Here is a 15,948-nt window from a genome sequence, read left to right on the forward strand (position 1 = left end):
GGTTTCCTCGGGGTCATTTCCACGGCACCGTGCCGCCCGTTTATGGTGCCAAAGGTCCCCCCCGCGAGCTCTTCCCCCGACGTGTTTTGGAGATTAGGGGATAACGCCGTGAGAGCGGGAGTGAATGTTAGCCCCGGTGATTTACGAGCCCTGCGATCGGGGAGCCTGCCTGGTGCGCACCGCGGCGTACAGATGTGATGTATGGAGGGCAAATGCGGGCGAAGCAGCACAGGGTGCAAGGAGGGGTTAAGCAGACACGGGCGTTACGGATTACGGTTCAAAACCATGCACAAACACATTAATTCAGTAGAAGCGTGGAGAGTTTGAGAGGAGTTGGCAATGCTGACACGCTCGTGAGAAATTTCCGTGGTTTCATAAGGGTGGCACTCTGAGGTTCGTGTCTGCCCCGCTGCTTTTGGCCTGCCAGAAATGACAGCAAACAGGACCACAGCTTCTCCCATCCCTGACTTTAACCTGTCCCGGCACAGGCTCTTCTCCGTCAGGAGAAGCAGGCGCAGCACGGCAGCATTAGCGCTTTCCCGGGACAGTCCATCCCTATCACCGCGTGCCTCAGGGAAGCTGAAAACCCAGCTCCGGGGCTGCAGCAACGGAGGGTGGTGCTTTGAATTGCCTGCCTCCAGACCTTTCCCCGTGCATAGCCTGCAGCAAATACAATTAGTGCTTATGCTTTAAAGTAGTAATGAAGCAAAGGTATTTTTAGCTATTTCCTTCAGGCAACTGGAAATAAGAACCGGCACCACGTCACAAGCTTGCTCCCTGTGAAGTGCAGCACGAAGACTGCTGGATTAGAGGATCTGGGGAGCTGAAGTGGGAGGCTTTTGCTAGGACAACCTCCTTGCAACCGCCCTGTTGCATGAATGGTCTCTTTGGGAGGGAGGGCTCTAGCATTTGCTGTTGAAATGTAGTAGCAGCTCTTGTGCTTGGTGCCAAGACTTAGCGGTAGTTCATCTTGTCTTGCCAGCTGGAGGATTCGCTGCTGGAGAAGAGACCAAGAACTTCACCTGGGTTCGGGAGACAGATGTTACTACTTTGCATTAATTAGAAAATAGAAGGAAGAAGAAAAAAAGCAAAAGCAAACAAAACCCAGAGCAAACCTGACTCACATCTTGGCGGAGAGATGGGACATGCAAAAGGAGGGAATTACTCAGCACGTTAGACATACTTTACTTTTTACCAGCCGGGAGGAGTTTGTTCTCCGAGAAAGTCCTGTCTCTGCCACAGCCAAATTCGGCCGTTCTGCTGCTCCTGGAGGGTGGTGGAGTTGTTGATTGTTGATCGTGGTTTCCACCTTTGTGTCTTAACTAATCTTTTAGCCACGCTGGTTCCATGCCCTCAGATGCCTTGAATATCAGGAGCAAGGCTTGCATGTGGCTTGGCCTCCCGGGATAGGTGGCACGGGGAGCAGAGGGTGGGTTTGATGTGTTTGCAGTGGCCAGGGCTCCCACTGCTGCATGCTCTTCTAGCTGCTATTTGCCAGTGTTGTGGGCTTTGTGCCCAGGTGTATCACGTAGCCGTAGCCCAGCCAAGAGGTGACGAAGATAGGACTGACTGAGGTCAGGCTGCTCCTGCCAAAAAGGCATGGCTTCTCGTGGCCAAGTAGAGACAATGGGAAACATTGCATCGGGATGTTTGTCTGGAGAGTTTCACGTCACGGGGAAATGCAGGAGAGTTCCTGAGACATGGGTTAGGTAGAACAGCCAGGAGGCTGTTTCAGCCCAATGGGACTGCTCTGCAATTTCAGTGTTGTGCTCTGTAGAGTTTCCAGAGAAGGATTTTAGTATTTTTGAGTGTCTCAGTTTAGCTCTGTTGCTTCAGTTGTAGGTCCTGGCCTGAGTGCAGATTGCACCAGATGCAGAACATCAGTTTCCATTTGGAGAGCCTTCAGCTGGCTGTGGGCTAGCCTCTACCTGAGCTTGCTCGGGAAAGGAGCAGCTGCTGAGAACAACTGCGTTCAGTGTTTAATGGCTTTTTTTTTTTTTCTTTTGGATTCTCAGCTCTGGGGAGAATGACTGCAAGTAGTTCCTAGCCACGGCAACTGCTTCTACCTTCTGAGCCAAATCCCTCTCTTTGCCTTTTTTCTGGAGACCTCACTAGGCCTTAGAGAAATAGCAAAAGCCTCCACGAGAAGGGGGTGGAAGTTCAACCTCTCCCAGACTATTTAACCTGGTGGAAAATTTCCGTGTTGCATGTGCCTGCGTGTCTGAAATCTGGCCTCTGTGGATGACCGCAAACTGGCAGGAGCTGAGCAAGAGTAATGGACCGTGCAAAGCTGGTCCCGTCCATCAGTGCAGATTGCAGAGGCTGAGGTGGTTGGCAGCAAGGATTTGTTATATTCTCATCAAAGCTTGTGGGGAGCAGGCTATTGCGCTGGCAATCTGGTTCCAAACGAAGGCTGCCACAAGCAATTGCTGTGACCCATGGAAACTGCTCTGCACAACCAGCTGGCTGCTCGTGTGCCTCTTGTGGAAGGAGGTGAACTGGAGAAGCAGCTGGGCAAGGGCTGTGTGGAGGATTGTCACTGTTTGCAGCCCCTCTGTATGCTCCCTGTGGGCTGAGGAGAAACATTCAAGACAAAAACTCAGCTGAAAGCCTGCATCTTTGCAGCGAGAGTAAAGCCCAGCTTTCCTGATCACACAGCGCGAACCTGGGGGATTTGCCCAGATTGTGCTGTTCTGATCCTGGGTTTCGCTGTCCCATGCTGTGTGTAAGAACTGGTGCGTTATCATGGGAATAAAGCAGCAAGGGACTTCTCCATCTTGGTCCTGCACCAGCATCCTTTGGTGCCCACAGAAGGCTCCAATTTGCTCATGTGGTCTGTCCACAGCTGTGCACGCCTGTGCTGCCGGATCAGGCAATCCAGGACCCCGAAGTTCCCTGATGCTGCTGGGCTGGGGCTGTCGGTGCTGCACTATCGCATCTGCAGGATTTTCTGTCAGGCCAGGGTGGTGCTGGGGTGCCTGAAGGCTGAATAATGCAGTGCACAGTGCGTGCGGGTGAACTTGCTTCTCCCCAGACAGCACGGGGCCGTGCTGTATTGTTTTCCTCTCCAGACAATGCAGTGCTGGATGGTAAGTAAAAATGCAAAGCACATTGCAATGTTTGCTCTTTATTAATGCACTAAGATGCATTCGGGTGAAGCAGAAGGCTCCTGGCTGGCTCGGTTTCAAGCTCCGTGACAGGCTTCCATAAATAACACCTCAGCAGCTCTCCCGATCGGGCCGCGTGTGAGCCTGAGCTGCGCAGCTGGCACAGGCAGGGGCAAGAAGGCACAGCGGGTCTGCGGCCCCTTCCCTGGGAGGGGAGGCAAGCTCCGCTGACCGGCACCGTGTCAGGGGGTCGAGCCCACGCCACAGAAAGCCCCTTCCATTATAAGGGAGCGGGTGGACAGAGAGCAAACAACCAGCTCCAGGGAGGAAGTGCCACGGGGGCTGTAGGTGCTGCTGCAGCAGGGCAGAAGGGAAGGAGGAAGCACCAGCCAGGAGCCTTCTTGTTCTGCCAGCCTTCGCCTGCTGCTTAGGCGGCTTTTGCAGCCTCTCTGCGCTAGGTGGGTATTTGAGCACCTGTTCTGTAGCTGAGGGCTCAAGCTAAAATCTGCCAGTGGTACCGCTGAAGGAGAGACTGGGGCGAGATATTTTGGCTTCTGAGCCGCTGGCGAGGCCACCAGCACACGCTGCTTCGCTTTTGGGGAATTCTTGTGGCTGCTTTCCGCAACTGCAGCTCAAACTTCCAGCCCCGAGCCCTCGCGCTGGGGTTGGGCTGCCCAGGGGCGGCTGCGCGCTGCCTTGCCCTGTGCCTAACGCAACGTGTGTTTCAGCCCAGCTGCGGCAGGGGAAGCTGTGATGAGGGCAGCGAACACTTTTATGTTTTAGGGCAGTGACCAGTTTTAGGGCAGTGACCGGTTCCATGCTGTAGGGCAGCGGCCGGCCCCAGCTCGCTCTGCCCCCTCACACCCCGAGGGCCGCTGCCCTTTGCCCCCCCCCGCCTCCCGCCCCACAATGCTTTGCGCGGGCGGCCCTGCCTCCCGGCTTCCCCTCAACCGCCCTTGCTGCCCCCCATCGGCGTAGCCCCGCCCCCCGGCGGCACGACTCCCCCCTGCGATTGGCCAGACGCCCCGCAAGTTCTACCCTCTCCCCTCTCACTGGCTCCCTCCGGCCTGTCACCGCAGGGCCCGCCCCCTCCGCTCGCAGCCCGTGCTCCCATTGGGCGGCTCCGCCGGCCGGCCGCCGCACCGCGCGCGGGTTGGCTGCGCGGGCTGCCCGTCAGCGCAGTAACCAGGCAGCGGGTTAGGGTGCGCCCGTTTCCACGTCAGAGCGGAGCGGAGCGGGGCCGGTTTCGCTGCCGGTGCCTGGAGGACCCCGCTCGGGGCCGCGTCGCCCGCCGCCGGCAGGAGGGAGGGGGCAGGGCCGGGCAGGGGGCGGGCAGCCGCGGGGCCGGGCCCCCCCGTCGCGACCGATGTGCGGAGCGGCCGCCGCGGGGAGCAGGCGCCGCCATCTTGGATGCGGGGGTCAGTGCCGGGCGGCCGGCGCCTGTCGCGATAGTGTCGCGACGCGAGGGCCGGGGCGGGAGGGAGGGCGCGGCGGGGGAGGGGGGGCGGGGCCGAGGCAGCCCCGGGCCGGCGGGGGGGGGGAGGCGGAGGTGAGAAGGGACACGGTGACTGCCACCCCCCGGCCCCAGCGGTGTCGCGACAGGCGCGACTCGCCCGCGACAGGGGCCGCAGGTACCCGCCGTGCCCACCAACCCCTGCTTTTTGGCTCTTCTCTTGCAGGCGTTAGCAGCCGGCCTTCGGGGGAGCGACTCCAGGCCCCCGGCCTGGCCTCGTCGGGGTCCCCTTAAAAGTGAAATATCGCGACAGGGCCCCGCGGGCCCCGCATGGGTGCCCTAAAGAGAGGAGGAGGCTTGTAGGTTGTCAGGTGGCTTTGTGTTGGGCAGGAGTTGTCGTGGGGTTTGTGGAGCAAAGAGGGCTGCGCGTTGTGCTTTGGTGGCCGCACGTCGGTACGTTACGTTACACGCCGTGTCGTGTGAGGGCTGGAGCGGCCAGGTCCAGGTCAGGCACTGCGTATCTGGGCGCTGCCATAAGCAGCGCAAATTCCGGTCAGCAGAAACTTGCTTTCAGGTGCCACCTTTCCTTCATATGTAGTGAGCATGTCATTGCTCACTGCTGCCCTTTGCTACAGCAGTTTCAGTACATTTGGGTCCTTTAGCATGGCTGAAGGGTAAAGTTAGCGATGGGAAGAAATGACTTGATGGAAGCCGGCCAGACTTTCACTTCTGATGCTAACTCTTGCCTGTTTTCCAGAAGAGTTGCAGATGTTGCCCTGCAGGGAAAGGAGCGTTTCCTAAACATGTACCTGTGGCTTTCTGTGGTAACACCCACAAAAAAAAATTGGGTTCCTGTGCGCTGGGACAGTGTGTTTCAGGGTTGAGCAGTGGAGTGTTCAGCGCACGTGTGAGAGAACGTTTGCAGATGTAGATGTTGTCATTGTTTTTACATGAAAGTTTTGCATCTAATGCTATTTCAAGTCTCAGAAGAGCGATCGTTCCTGTCCGCAGAGCATTGGTGAAGGTTTTGACAAGCGTGAGTGTTAGCCTTTGTTGTTTTATGAAATGCTCAGGTGTTTATCTTTTTCCACTCTTCTAACCTTGTTAGCAGTGAGGCCATGAATGATGACAGCTTCCCTGTTTCTCGAGGTGGGCTGGGCAGCTGTGTTGGTTTGGAGCTGCCTGTTGAAGCTCTGAGCGGGAGCAAAATCTGAGGACTGGTCTGTAGGCTTCAGCAGATGCATAAACCCATCATGAGAGAGAAATAAGATTTTGTGCAGGATTAACTGCGGAAGTAGGAAAATAAAATGCTTCTGAAATGTAGTAGGTACTTTTCCTGATTTTTCTGTGTAACTAAGACCACAGAAGTTCATCCATTTGTTCCTATGCTAAGTCCGCTGTCTTGTGTGTGGTTAAAAATTCCTTTTGAGAAAGGTATCCCATCTTGATCTGAAGGCATCAGGAGCTGGAGGAACCATGGCTTTACTTGGGAGTTTGTTTCAACGTTTATTGATCTTAGCAGTTCCGGCAACTTGTCCGACAGTTATAGGATACCCCACTCTTTAGAGCATACTCTTGTAACACGAAGCCTGTTTAGCATTTTTTTGTAGTTGAGCATTTAATGGTTTTGTTTAACTACCCCTAGGCTCTCCTAAACCCAGTGCATCATTCAGTGCTGGTCTAGTAAATCTTAACTTTCTCGGTGCAGCTTCAGAGCACTGCTTTCAATCTTAAAACTTTTTTTCAATATAGAACATCTACACTAAGCTCTGAAGTGAGAGCAGTTGTTGCTCGAATGCTGAAATTGTCTTGACAGTTTAAAAAGGGTAAGCTTCAGGAAGTACAGAGTTTGGAGAAGCTATTTCCATTCCTTGAAATAAACTTTTAAACTGTTTTACAGGGTGGACGATGCTTTTGCTGAGTCCAACATGCAAGGTGAATCTCTCTGAAAATAGTTCTCTGGCCTTTTTCGCCCCCCTGTAATTATTTTCTGTTTCCTTCTCCAGCACACAGCTGCAAAGATCTCTTCCATGAACAAAGATAGTTGGCTGTGGTTTGCTTTGGAATGTGTTAGTACAGTTTCTTGGTTGGCTGCAAGCTTAAATGTGGAGCAAGAGTTTCTCTCATCTTTACCCTGTGTTTGTGGTAGATTGGGCTGAATTTTGTTCTTGATTTTTTTTTAGCTTAAAGGCAGAAGAAATAGGAGTACCATGGGCAAATTCTACAGCGTGCAGAGTAGTATTTAAGCTTTGGTGTTGTTTTCAATGGAACTATATCTGTTGAGTATCAGTGTGTGTGCAGGGCATGTGATACATGTGTTTGCTATTTCTTTACGTGCTTTTCCAAATCAGGTTAGGGGAGCTTTTGCTTCTAGAAGTCAGTTTGCTGAATGCATCGAATGGCACTGCGAGGTTTACGTGCTCAGTGTTAGCTTGTAACAGTGAAGGCAGTGAAACTTGGGTTTTGACAAATTTGAATGTGCAACATTTCCTTAAAAGTGCCTTTGTGGAGCGGTGTTCTGTTCTCTGAGATTTTCCATGTAGAGGTATGGAAAATACTGGAATTGCTGAAAGAAGAGATAAGGGAGGGATTTTACAAGGGAGATAAAATCTCCCATAAACGTGTTGTACTGAAACAAAGATGATGTGCTGAGGTAGGAAAAAAAAAAAGCATAAAATTATGGATCGTATTTTAAAGCAGTCATATAACTAATACATGAAATAAGTTACTGTTGAGGAAGGGGACATCTCTCAAGCGTTGGACAGATGAGTAGGAAAATACCTGGGGTTCTGTTACCTACAAATGTGGAGGGAGGTTGTAAACTGTTGTTCTTCAGGGCACAAGCACACTGCTTGGCACAACTGTTAGTTTATTTTTCTGAATCATCTAGCAGTGAATGTGAAACTATTGATCTGGTCTCTTACACCAGTTCCTGTATTATAAAGTATTTTTGTCTTTGCCCCTAATTTGTTGTGTAACTCTCAGGAATACCGTTATTTCTAACTAACTGAATGAAGTAAGAAGCAGTGTTGCTGTAAGATTGTTCATCCTGTTGCAAACGTACAAAATCGAAACAACAAATCGGATGCTCTCCCCTGATAAGGCATCCTTTTATATTTTTCTTTCTTGTTTACAGAGTCCTGAAGCAAATTAATCTCTTTTGCTCAGAGGATATTTGTATATTTGAAGTGTTGTTGATAATTCAAACATGTTAATTACAGCGAAGCCTGGCAGATCCAGGATGTCTGTTCTGAGATTTGTGTGGCGGTGTTTCCGAAGCTTGGGGTGATGGACCAAAATTGCATCCTCCCAGCTTTGCTTTTGCTACACGGGCAAAAATCCTTATATTTTCTCTTCTCCTCCACCCCAATGGAGTCCTTTAAATGTGCCTCTCTGACTTGAAGTGCTGTGATTGGCGTTTCATCTGTTTTCAGTCCTTTGCTTTCTTATGGATGTCCTGATGGGATTTAAAACTGGATTCCTCATGTTCCTTTCATATCTTCTGAAAAAGTCTCATTATCATCTACCATTTCACTAAATACTTCTTGCTTGCAGACATGGTGTCGTCTGACTCTGGACTCTTTATAAGTCCTGTTTATTCTCTATAAACAGTGATGTCTGCTCATTCCTCTCCATCGTTACTTGTTTATGCTCCACTATATCTGGGCTATAGCTAGTGGAGAGAGAACAATCCTGTAGTAGACTACTCTTGGTTTCTTTTTCTCAGGCTGTTGAAAATATTTCTCTTCTTGCACAATTCTTCTCTTCTGGCTTTCTCTTTAGGTACATTAGATTTAAGCTTTTCCTTCAGGCTCTGTGAGTGTAAATGTCTGCTTTTTGTTTTCACACTTTCTCCCCATGTTCCATCTGGTTTTGCCCATTTTGTGGGATCTTGCTCTTTCCTTTCTGTACGTGTCCTCTTTCTTAAGAAGTCTTCTTCATGAAGCAGGTGTGAAATCAACGCGTTTTGTAAATGATGTTATTTTGTCGAAGTTTCAAGTCCCAAAGAGTTCTGTTCTAGGCAGCTTATTCAAGCCTCTGATGCTTATTTAACGGAGTACAAGATTAGCTTTGTGTTCTGTTTAGAGCTGCAGGACTTTGCATAAGTGCAGGAGATGAGTGTGTTGTGGCATTGTCATGGGGGTGCCTGCTGGTACCCTGACACTGTATCTTTCTCTGAACTTACTTATGCTGGAAAAAAGAGGAATGCGCCTTGATGAAGTTGTCTTGCTTTGCAGATGTCCCGTTCTAACTAACGGTCTATTCTCATGTTCTTGAAAACCTGCTTTGTGGAAAAGTACCTTCCTTTTGTCTTCTTTTTCAGGGGGAAAAAAAAAAGTGTTTGCCTGCATGCGCAAAACAAAGATCTAGAAGTGGTGTTTTTGTTTTTTGTTTTTATCTCTATAGACCTCCTGCTTGACTAGGGCCAACTCAATACTTTGTCTGAGGAAGGGAATGATTCTGAGGGGCTGAAAATTAATTGAATTATCTTTATTTTCAGGGTCGTCAGGATGGTGGATAAAAACATCTACATTGTACAAGGTGAAATCAACGCGGTGGTGGGAGCCATAAAGCGTAATGCCCGATGGAGCACTCACACACATCTGGTAAGTTACCTTAGGTTGTTGCTACCTGTTCGTGCTATGGCAGAAACTGTCTGGTTTTAGAAAACTTCCTCCATCTTTTTGGCGCTCTGAAGAGTACTTTCGAGCTAGAGTTGGAATGTTTTTCTGCATTGTTTCACGCTAAGCTGTTTGGGCTTCTTGAGTGTCAGTGACTGTCAGAGGTACGAAGCTGGAAATCTCCTACCTGTGTACCCTGAAAACAAATAAAAAAAACCCTGATTGTATTCCACATGAGAATCATCTCATTTAGACTTTTTATCTTCTATCATATCAGGAATTTTAAAGGTATTGTTTTTATTTATTTATTTATTTATTTATTTATTTAGGGGAATGTCTGTATATATGTTTTGTACCCCATTACAGATGAAGGTCCTGATCATGAGGCCTTGAAATAACAATTGGGGAAGTCATTATATATGGGGGTAGTTTTACATTTTTCACGTGGCAAAGTATATTTGTTTTAGCTCTGTTTTGTGAGTGCTAGTTGCACTCTTGAATGGAACCCATTAATAGTTTCATACCTGTGCTATTAAAAGCACACCATTTCTAAGTAATGGTGCCTTGGTCAGTTTATGGTTTCCACAACGTAGATGTGTGCCTGTGGTGCACTTCAGAATGCCATGTGAATAGCAGGTGGCTGTCACCCAGCCCAAGTGCTTTCGGTTTGTCAGAGGGCAGGGTTCCTTCTAACGGGCATTTCTTCATTAGTGCTCACTGCCACCCCGTAGGAGGTGTGGCTGCAGATGTACATAGCTTGGAGAAACTGCTGTTCCTCCTTATTTTAATATCCTAAAGATAAACTAAGGCTAAAGGATGCAGCTTTTCATATAAATTTCATACCGTGATTCTTTCTTCAAGTTATTTTAATGGCACCAAATGTCATTGTATTTCTGTTCCCATTACGATCTGCATAGATTAACATTATAGCAAATCCAGATGAGCCATTTCAATATGGTGTGAGGTAGATCTGCTCTGAAATTTGTTGAACAGTGGAAGGCTAATCAGAAATACTTCTAAGGACAGTAAAACCAAAGTAGAATGCTCCGTCTTGAACTTACTCTTTGACATTTAAGCTGTACAGCATTGGGTAGCACGAGAAGGAAAATAAAAATGCTGCTCTTGATTGTGATGGAGTAAACAGGCTGACAGTGATAAACTCAACCCACAGTACTGCTTTGAATATGAAGGTGAGATCTTTACATACCCATCATTAAGATTTGTCTTCTTGCTTTATTAATGACTTCCTTCCTATATATAACCTATAGGATGAAGAAAGGGATCCCCTGCTGCATAGCTTTAGCGTCTTAAAAGAAGTGCTGAATAATATAACAGGTAAGCTTATGCAGAAATCAGCAGGTACGTGTACCTTCTAGGGTACATGCAAATAAATGTTATATTGTGTTCTGTGTGCAGGTGTACTTTTTTATTCTATTTACTACCTAGAGATCATATACTGAATAATGAGAAAAGAGTTAATAAGTATATGCTTTTCCAGATGAATAATACGAGTACTAAACTAGCATACAAATACTACTGTTGCCACTATCTGGACATATCTATCCCTCCGTGTGTGTGTGTGTATTGTGTGTGTATGTATATATTTGTGTGTTTACGTATGTGTGTTTTTTTCATTATACTGAAGCTTGTAGTAATCTGGGAAATCTGCTATATTATTATGTATAATCTTTTTGTGCTTTGTTTATGCTTTCTGATCTGTGAGTGACTAGAAAAATCTGCTTGGAAAGGTGGCTCCCATTATTGGGTTTCTCTTCAAATTCTTTGGTTTGTTGGGTTTCATCATTTGTTATCAGTAAGAAGTGAAGATGAGACTTCACTTTCCATTTGCACCTCTTGAATCTTGAGGTGAATGACTCAAGGTCTGAGTGTTTTACTTTGTGACCAGTTGCACCGAAAGGAGCTGGGATTCTGTATTAATTACAGAAGTAGAGCATATGGCTGTGATGTGGATTATAACTAGGTTTTTGCTCCCAGACAGTTTTTCCCCTGTTTCCACCCACGTTTTCTCTGTTTATAGTTTCAGGAGTAGCTATTTCACCCCAGTATATATTGAGAGTCTGGAAGTGAGGCTCATGCTGAGCTGCATGTGGCATTCTGCTGGCTCTTCCCAAAATTTCTTATTGATTGCAATATTCTAAAGAAAGCCTTATTTCTGATCCCCTTATCACAGTGAGCGTTCAGAACTACAGCTGAAGTTTGAGATGGTCTTTTCGCGTTTCTGATTGCAGAGTGTGCCTGTTCTCGTGTCAGTGCTGAGCCTGGAATCCCTTCAAAACTATGTTCACTAGAACTACAGTAGTGCCCCTTCCAGGTGCTGAGGACCTGTGCCAGCTCTAAGCCCTTATTCCTTCCTTGTTTGTGGCTGCCTGCAAGTGTAGTGCTTTATTTTTCTTTGCCTGGTGAACATTCCCTGACTGTGAGCAGGACTCTTCTGTGAGGTCGTGACATCACAGGCAACTCCTGCAGTTTGTATTTTTGGATAATATCTTTGTTGTGGGTGTTACACTTTTCCCCAGAGTAAATGAGTGGATTTGTGTATTTCTGTAAGCTCACTCATCTTCTGTAAGATATGCATACAGTCATCAAAATTGTTTCAGGAGGACGATTTCCTGGCACTAATCTGTCCTTCTATGAGATAAAATTTTGAAGATGAGACTCCTGAAGTTCTTTGCCATTATTGCAAATGGCACTTCTTATCAACAAGGTGGGGAGATGTCAGGATGCTTGAACAAATGCAATACGAGTAAATGTCAGGGGCTGGCCATTTATCTGTAGTTCCTGGATGCAATATGCTGTTGACTTGTTGGGAAAAAATGCAAGCCGAGTATCTGCTCACGTTAGAGAAAGCCAAATTCCGCGTACTGAGAGACTCTCTGTGAGTATTAGTCATCATGTAAGTAGGTTTACGCTGAGCTAGTAATTGCTTATATATGATGATGATAGCATATTGGTTTGATTACATGGGGTTCTTTTGAGCAGGTAATTTCAGCTTCAATGACTGTTATTTATAGACTAGTGTCTTGAGATAGGACATCGTTGCTATGTTCTTTTTTTTCATTTTAGACAGACTGGTTTTCAAGCAGTACTTTGATACAGAGTCTACTGCCTCATCTTCCAGGCAATGAAAAGTCCAAGCTTATTATTATTATTTTTAATTAGTATTATTTGGGGGTGGGGGCAGAGTTTTTTTAATTTTTTTGCCTAGACCTTCCTTTCATGTCTCTTTCATTAGCTCATGGAAACACATTGCTTTTATATTTAAATTTATTCAAGCTGTAATCTTTGACATTTGAGTTAGCTTTTAGTACAATTTTGCATTTATAGTAATATATATTATGTATTTTCTCAATCCCCCAAGAACCCATTTTAATCTGTTCCGGATGCAAATTTCAGGCTGCCTTGTCCCATCTCCCCTCTTGCTCTCGCCCCCCCTTCCCCTCCCCCATGGAGCATGTTTGATCAGGTGTGGCAGGAATATCCACTGTCAAGCTGCGCCCTTTATATTAGTCAATATTATCCTTCCTTCCCTCCCACTCCCTTCATTCTCCTCTGGGCTTTACCAGTTGATTTATAATTTTGGAATTCTCATCGGAGTCTGTAATACAGTTTGTTCATTATTTAACCAAAACCTGTTTAATGAGCAAAGAGAGGCAATGTAAATGTTAGGCATGTTGCAGTGGAGTACCTTTTGTTCTCCTCTGAGCTAGTGGGTATTAACTCTGTCGTGACTGTGATGCTGAAATACCCTGGTCAAGGGTATAAAGATGCACTGTATACCTCCCGCAGCTAAAGATCCCCATTTCAAAGCGTTGCTCCTCAAGAGTATGTAAACTACATAATGTTTTTTATTTGATTACCAAAAATAGTAAATCCTTGCCTGCAACTATCTAGTGGTATCCCATCCCATTGTAATGTCTAAGTGGGCTCCTGAAGGAAACATCTAGAGAAGATGCTGTTGCTCAGCACAAACAAACCCATGCCTATGGTAAGAGTAGCTTCATTTCTGCAATTCAGCATACCTAGCGAAAGGCCTTGGACCTGATTTACAGGGAATGATGTTACTCTCTAAAATTCTAGCAGTGAAATTTAATTTTATGTAGATTTATAGGAGCTGATTAATAATTTGAAAATGAACAGCGTGTCTTCTCTGATCCCCTCTCACTGGTTCTATTTTATGCCATTTTTACACTTTCGCATGCTGGATATGTTTTAATGTTGATAGTTGCTGCGTGAAAAACAGAAAAATAGATGTTGTCTCGTCTTGGGTGGTGCGTATGTTACTCCAAGATAAACTTAATAGTTGAATCTTGAACTAAGATGAGCAGCGTAAGCCTGTCTGATATGATGTCTCATGTTTCCAATGCTCAGAAAAAAAATACAAATTACTGTCCTGAGTTATGACCGCATGCAAACAACGACTATCAAGCTTTGTCTAGGCTTGCAAAATTGAAATTGAGGTCTTCAAAGGTTATTTTAAAACTGATGGAAGCCTCAGTACTGGTACAGATTCCCATCTAGGGTAATTGCACCACAACTTTCATTTGACTGCTTTTTAAAGTACATTGAGTATCTAGAAAACATCTGGATGTTTAAGTCTGTTCACTTTGTCAGTTTTGTTATGGATTTAGGTCAACAAAAGGAAACTTCTTTTTGACATCCAGTGGTAACGGAGCATCTTTTCTTTCCTGAGTGTTTCTAAGTTAGGATGCTCTTGAGCTCAGCTGGGAGAGGTTTTGTAACCAAAAATGACTGTAAATACAAACTCATTATAAGCTGCTTTTTCCAAGATCTGGTGAGGATTGGGTTTTCTTAAATCTTGCTGTTGGAGTCTTTAGACGATTCCAGCTTGATGCGTAGGTGAAAGCAGGTACTTCTGTAGTCCTTCTCCTCAAGGCAGAATTTGTGCTTTGCTCTGACTGGGAGGATGAGTCAGTAACCAGGATTTTTGTGACTGAATTCCTGGTTACTGGTGTGTAGGATGGTTTTAGGACAGAAAATAACTGAATGCAACTGCCTTGTACAAGTCAGCAGTGCAGTGGGAGAAGCAGGTGTTTGTGGAAAGTGTGTGCATCAAGAGTCTATTTAAATAAGGTTTAAACTAGGTAAACACACCTGTGAAGAGGTGCTTGTGTATATTTTAGGGCCATGAGTGCCAGACTGGAAGGTTTGAGTCCTTTTATCCTCTTGTGGTTCAGAGTCAGTGCATTTAAACAGAAGCTGCAAAGTAAGCTGTTAGAAGCACTCAGATTTCATGCACATTCATGACATTTTAAATGAATGCTTGTACAGTGGGTTCAGAAGAATCTTTTCATGGCTTATTTCAGACAAGAAGCTGCTGCAAATCTCCATCTTTAGAGGGTTGGCTGGGGCATTAAGAGCTGGCTAAAGGTCAAATGACTGTAACCATAGGAGAACCTTTGCCCAGTGTACCGATTTAATATACTTGTTACTGTAGCCATCAGTTTTCTGGTATGTAGATTTGATTGCGCACTCATTTTCTCATGTCTGATCTCTGGAAACTCAGTTTTTAAGGCAAATCTGACATTCAGATGAAACAATACAGAACTTTTATCCTGATTTGGGATTAATGCCTGAACTTTTCCTCTAAGATCTCATTTTAAGAAGTGGTAAATGAGTAGTAAAAATAAATGTAGGGCCTTTTCTCAGACCAAGCAACTCTGGCTAACATGTAGCTTTTGTCGTGTTCTCTCTCTATTTTTTTTAAGAAGAGCGGAAAGGGTGTAAGAATGCTTAAAAATTGAGAAAGTAAGGTTTCTTCCATAACTTTAATTCAGCCTTGCTAATTAGCAGGTGGCAATGCAATTTTAATCCATGTCAGATGATCTAACACAGTGTACAGAAGTGGTAATTCATTTCTTTTAATATTTTTTATCATCTTTTTACTATAAGAAATAGGAAGATTATGGTGACAACCTTAATCTGGTGCTTTGCTTGCAGGCTGAATCCAGACTACTTGATTCGTGTGTAGTGTATTCAGACTTTGCAGTAAATTTGTCATTTGTAAAGCAAGTTCCTAGGCTTCAAAAGGGCATACATCCTTCCAAGTGCAGAGAGAATGTAAATTAAGACACTATTTTTGCTTTAAAGCTGCAGGTAGTTCTAGATACTGTCTTTGAGAGAGGTGCATCTTTGTTCTAATTTCATTGTAGCATCAAATGAAGCAAAGGGCTGTTTTATGGCTAAGGTCTTTGACTTTCCCTCTGATAACAGGTTTCTTTTGACGTTTTTGGCGTAGATTTTCTTGGTGTTACTGGAGAAATCGTAAGCCAGACTCTTTCCAGGTGGTTGCTAGTATTTTTCCTTTACTTTCTAAGTGAGTTTCCTGGAGTGACGCTATTGTGTCCTGTGAACGATGACTGCACTGGGAGATTTCTGGGATGTAAACTTCTCAAGCCTGAAACTAACATGAAAATTGTGTTAGTTCAATATAAAGCAAGAAAGAAGAGGAATGTGCTTGATGAATAACTTACTATTTTTGAAGCTTAGACATGCACTAAGGCAAGCATTGTAACCTTTTTGCAAGGCTTTTCTATTGTTGTCTGTGGGGCAGCATTTCTGCAAAGTGTGAGGAGTCAGGTGCAGGGTCACTGGTCTCACTGGTCGCTGAGTTGTTCAGTGAGGCTTTGAACACAGGGCACTGGGTGGAATGGGACTCCTGGGAAGGGGAAGCTTGTAACAGAGAATGTGTAATCGAGACTGAACAGGCAGAAAGGGCTAGAGTGAG

At 45.8% G+C, this 15,948-nt stretch overlaps 1 protein-coding gene across 4 annotated transcripts in view; it reads left to right on the forward strand.

Moving 5' to 3' along the window:
- The first annotated feature begins 4,289 nt into the window (after positions 1-4,289).
- Positions 4,290-15,948, forward strand: part of GBF1 (golgi brefeldin A resistant guanine nucleotide exchange factor 1) — a 102,510-nt gene continuing 90,851 nt past the window's right edge. For 2 of the 4 annotated variants that reach the window (XM_083844962.1, XM_083844963.1), the window contains exons 1-3: positions 4,291-4,525; positions 9,062-9,167; positions 10,451-10,517. In XM_083844962.1, the coding sequence (XP_083701088.1) occupies positions 4,518-4,525; positions 9,062-9,167; positions 10,451-10,517 (181 nt within the window). In that variant the 5' untranslated portion in view covers positions 4,291-4,517. Of the gene's footprint in view, positions 4,526-4,714; positions 4,739-9,061; positions 9,168-10,450; positions 10,518-15,948 lie in introns of those variants that run through there. The other 2 variants (XM_083844965.1, XM_083844964.1) reach the window with 2 other exon arrangements.

The sequence above is a fragment of the Anser anser genome, assembly GCF_964211835.1.
Source record: "Anser anser genome assembly, chromosome: 7".
In the NCBI taxonomy this organism is placed as follows: domain Eukaryota; kingdom Metazoa; phylum Chordata; class Aves; order Anseriformes; family Anatidae; genus Anser; species Anser anser.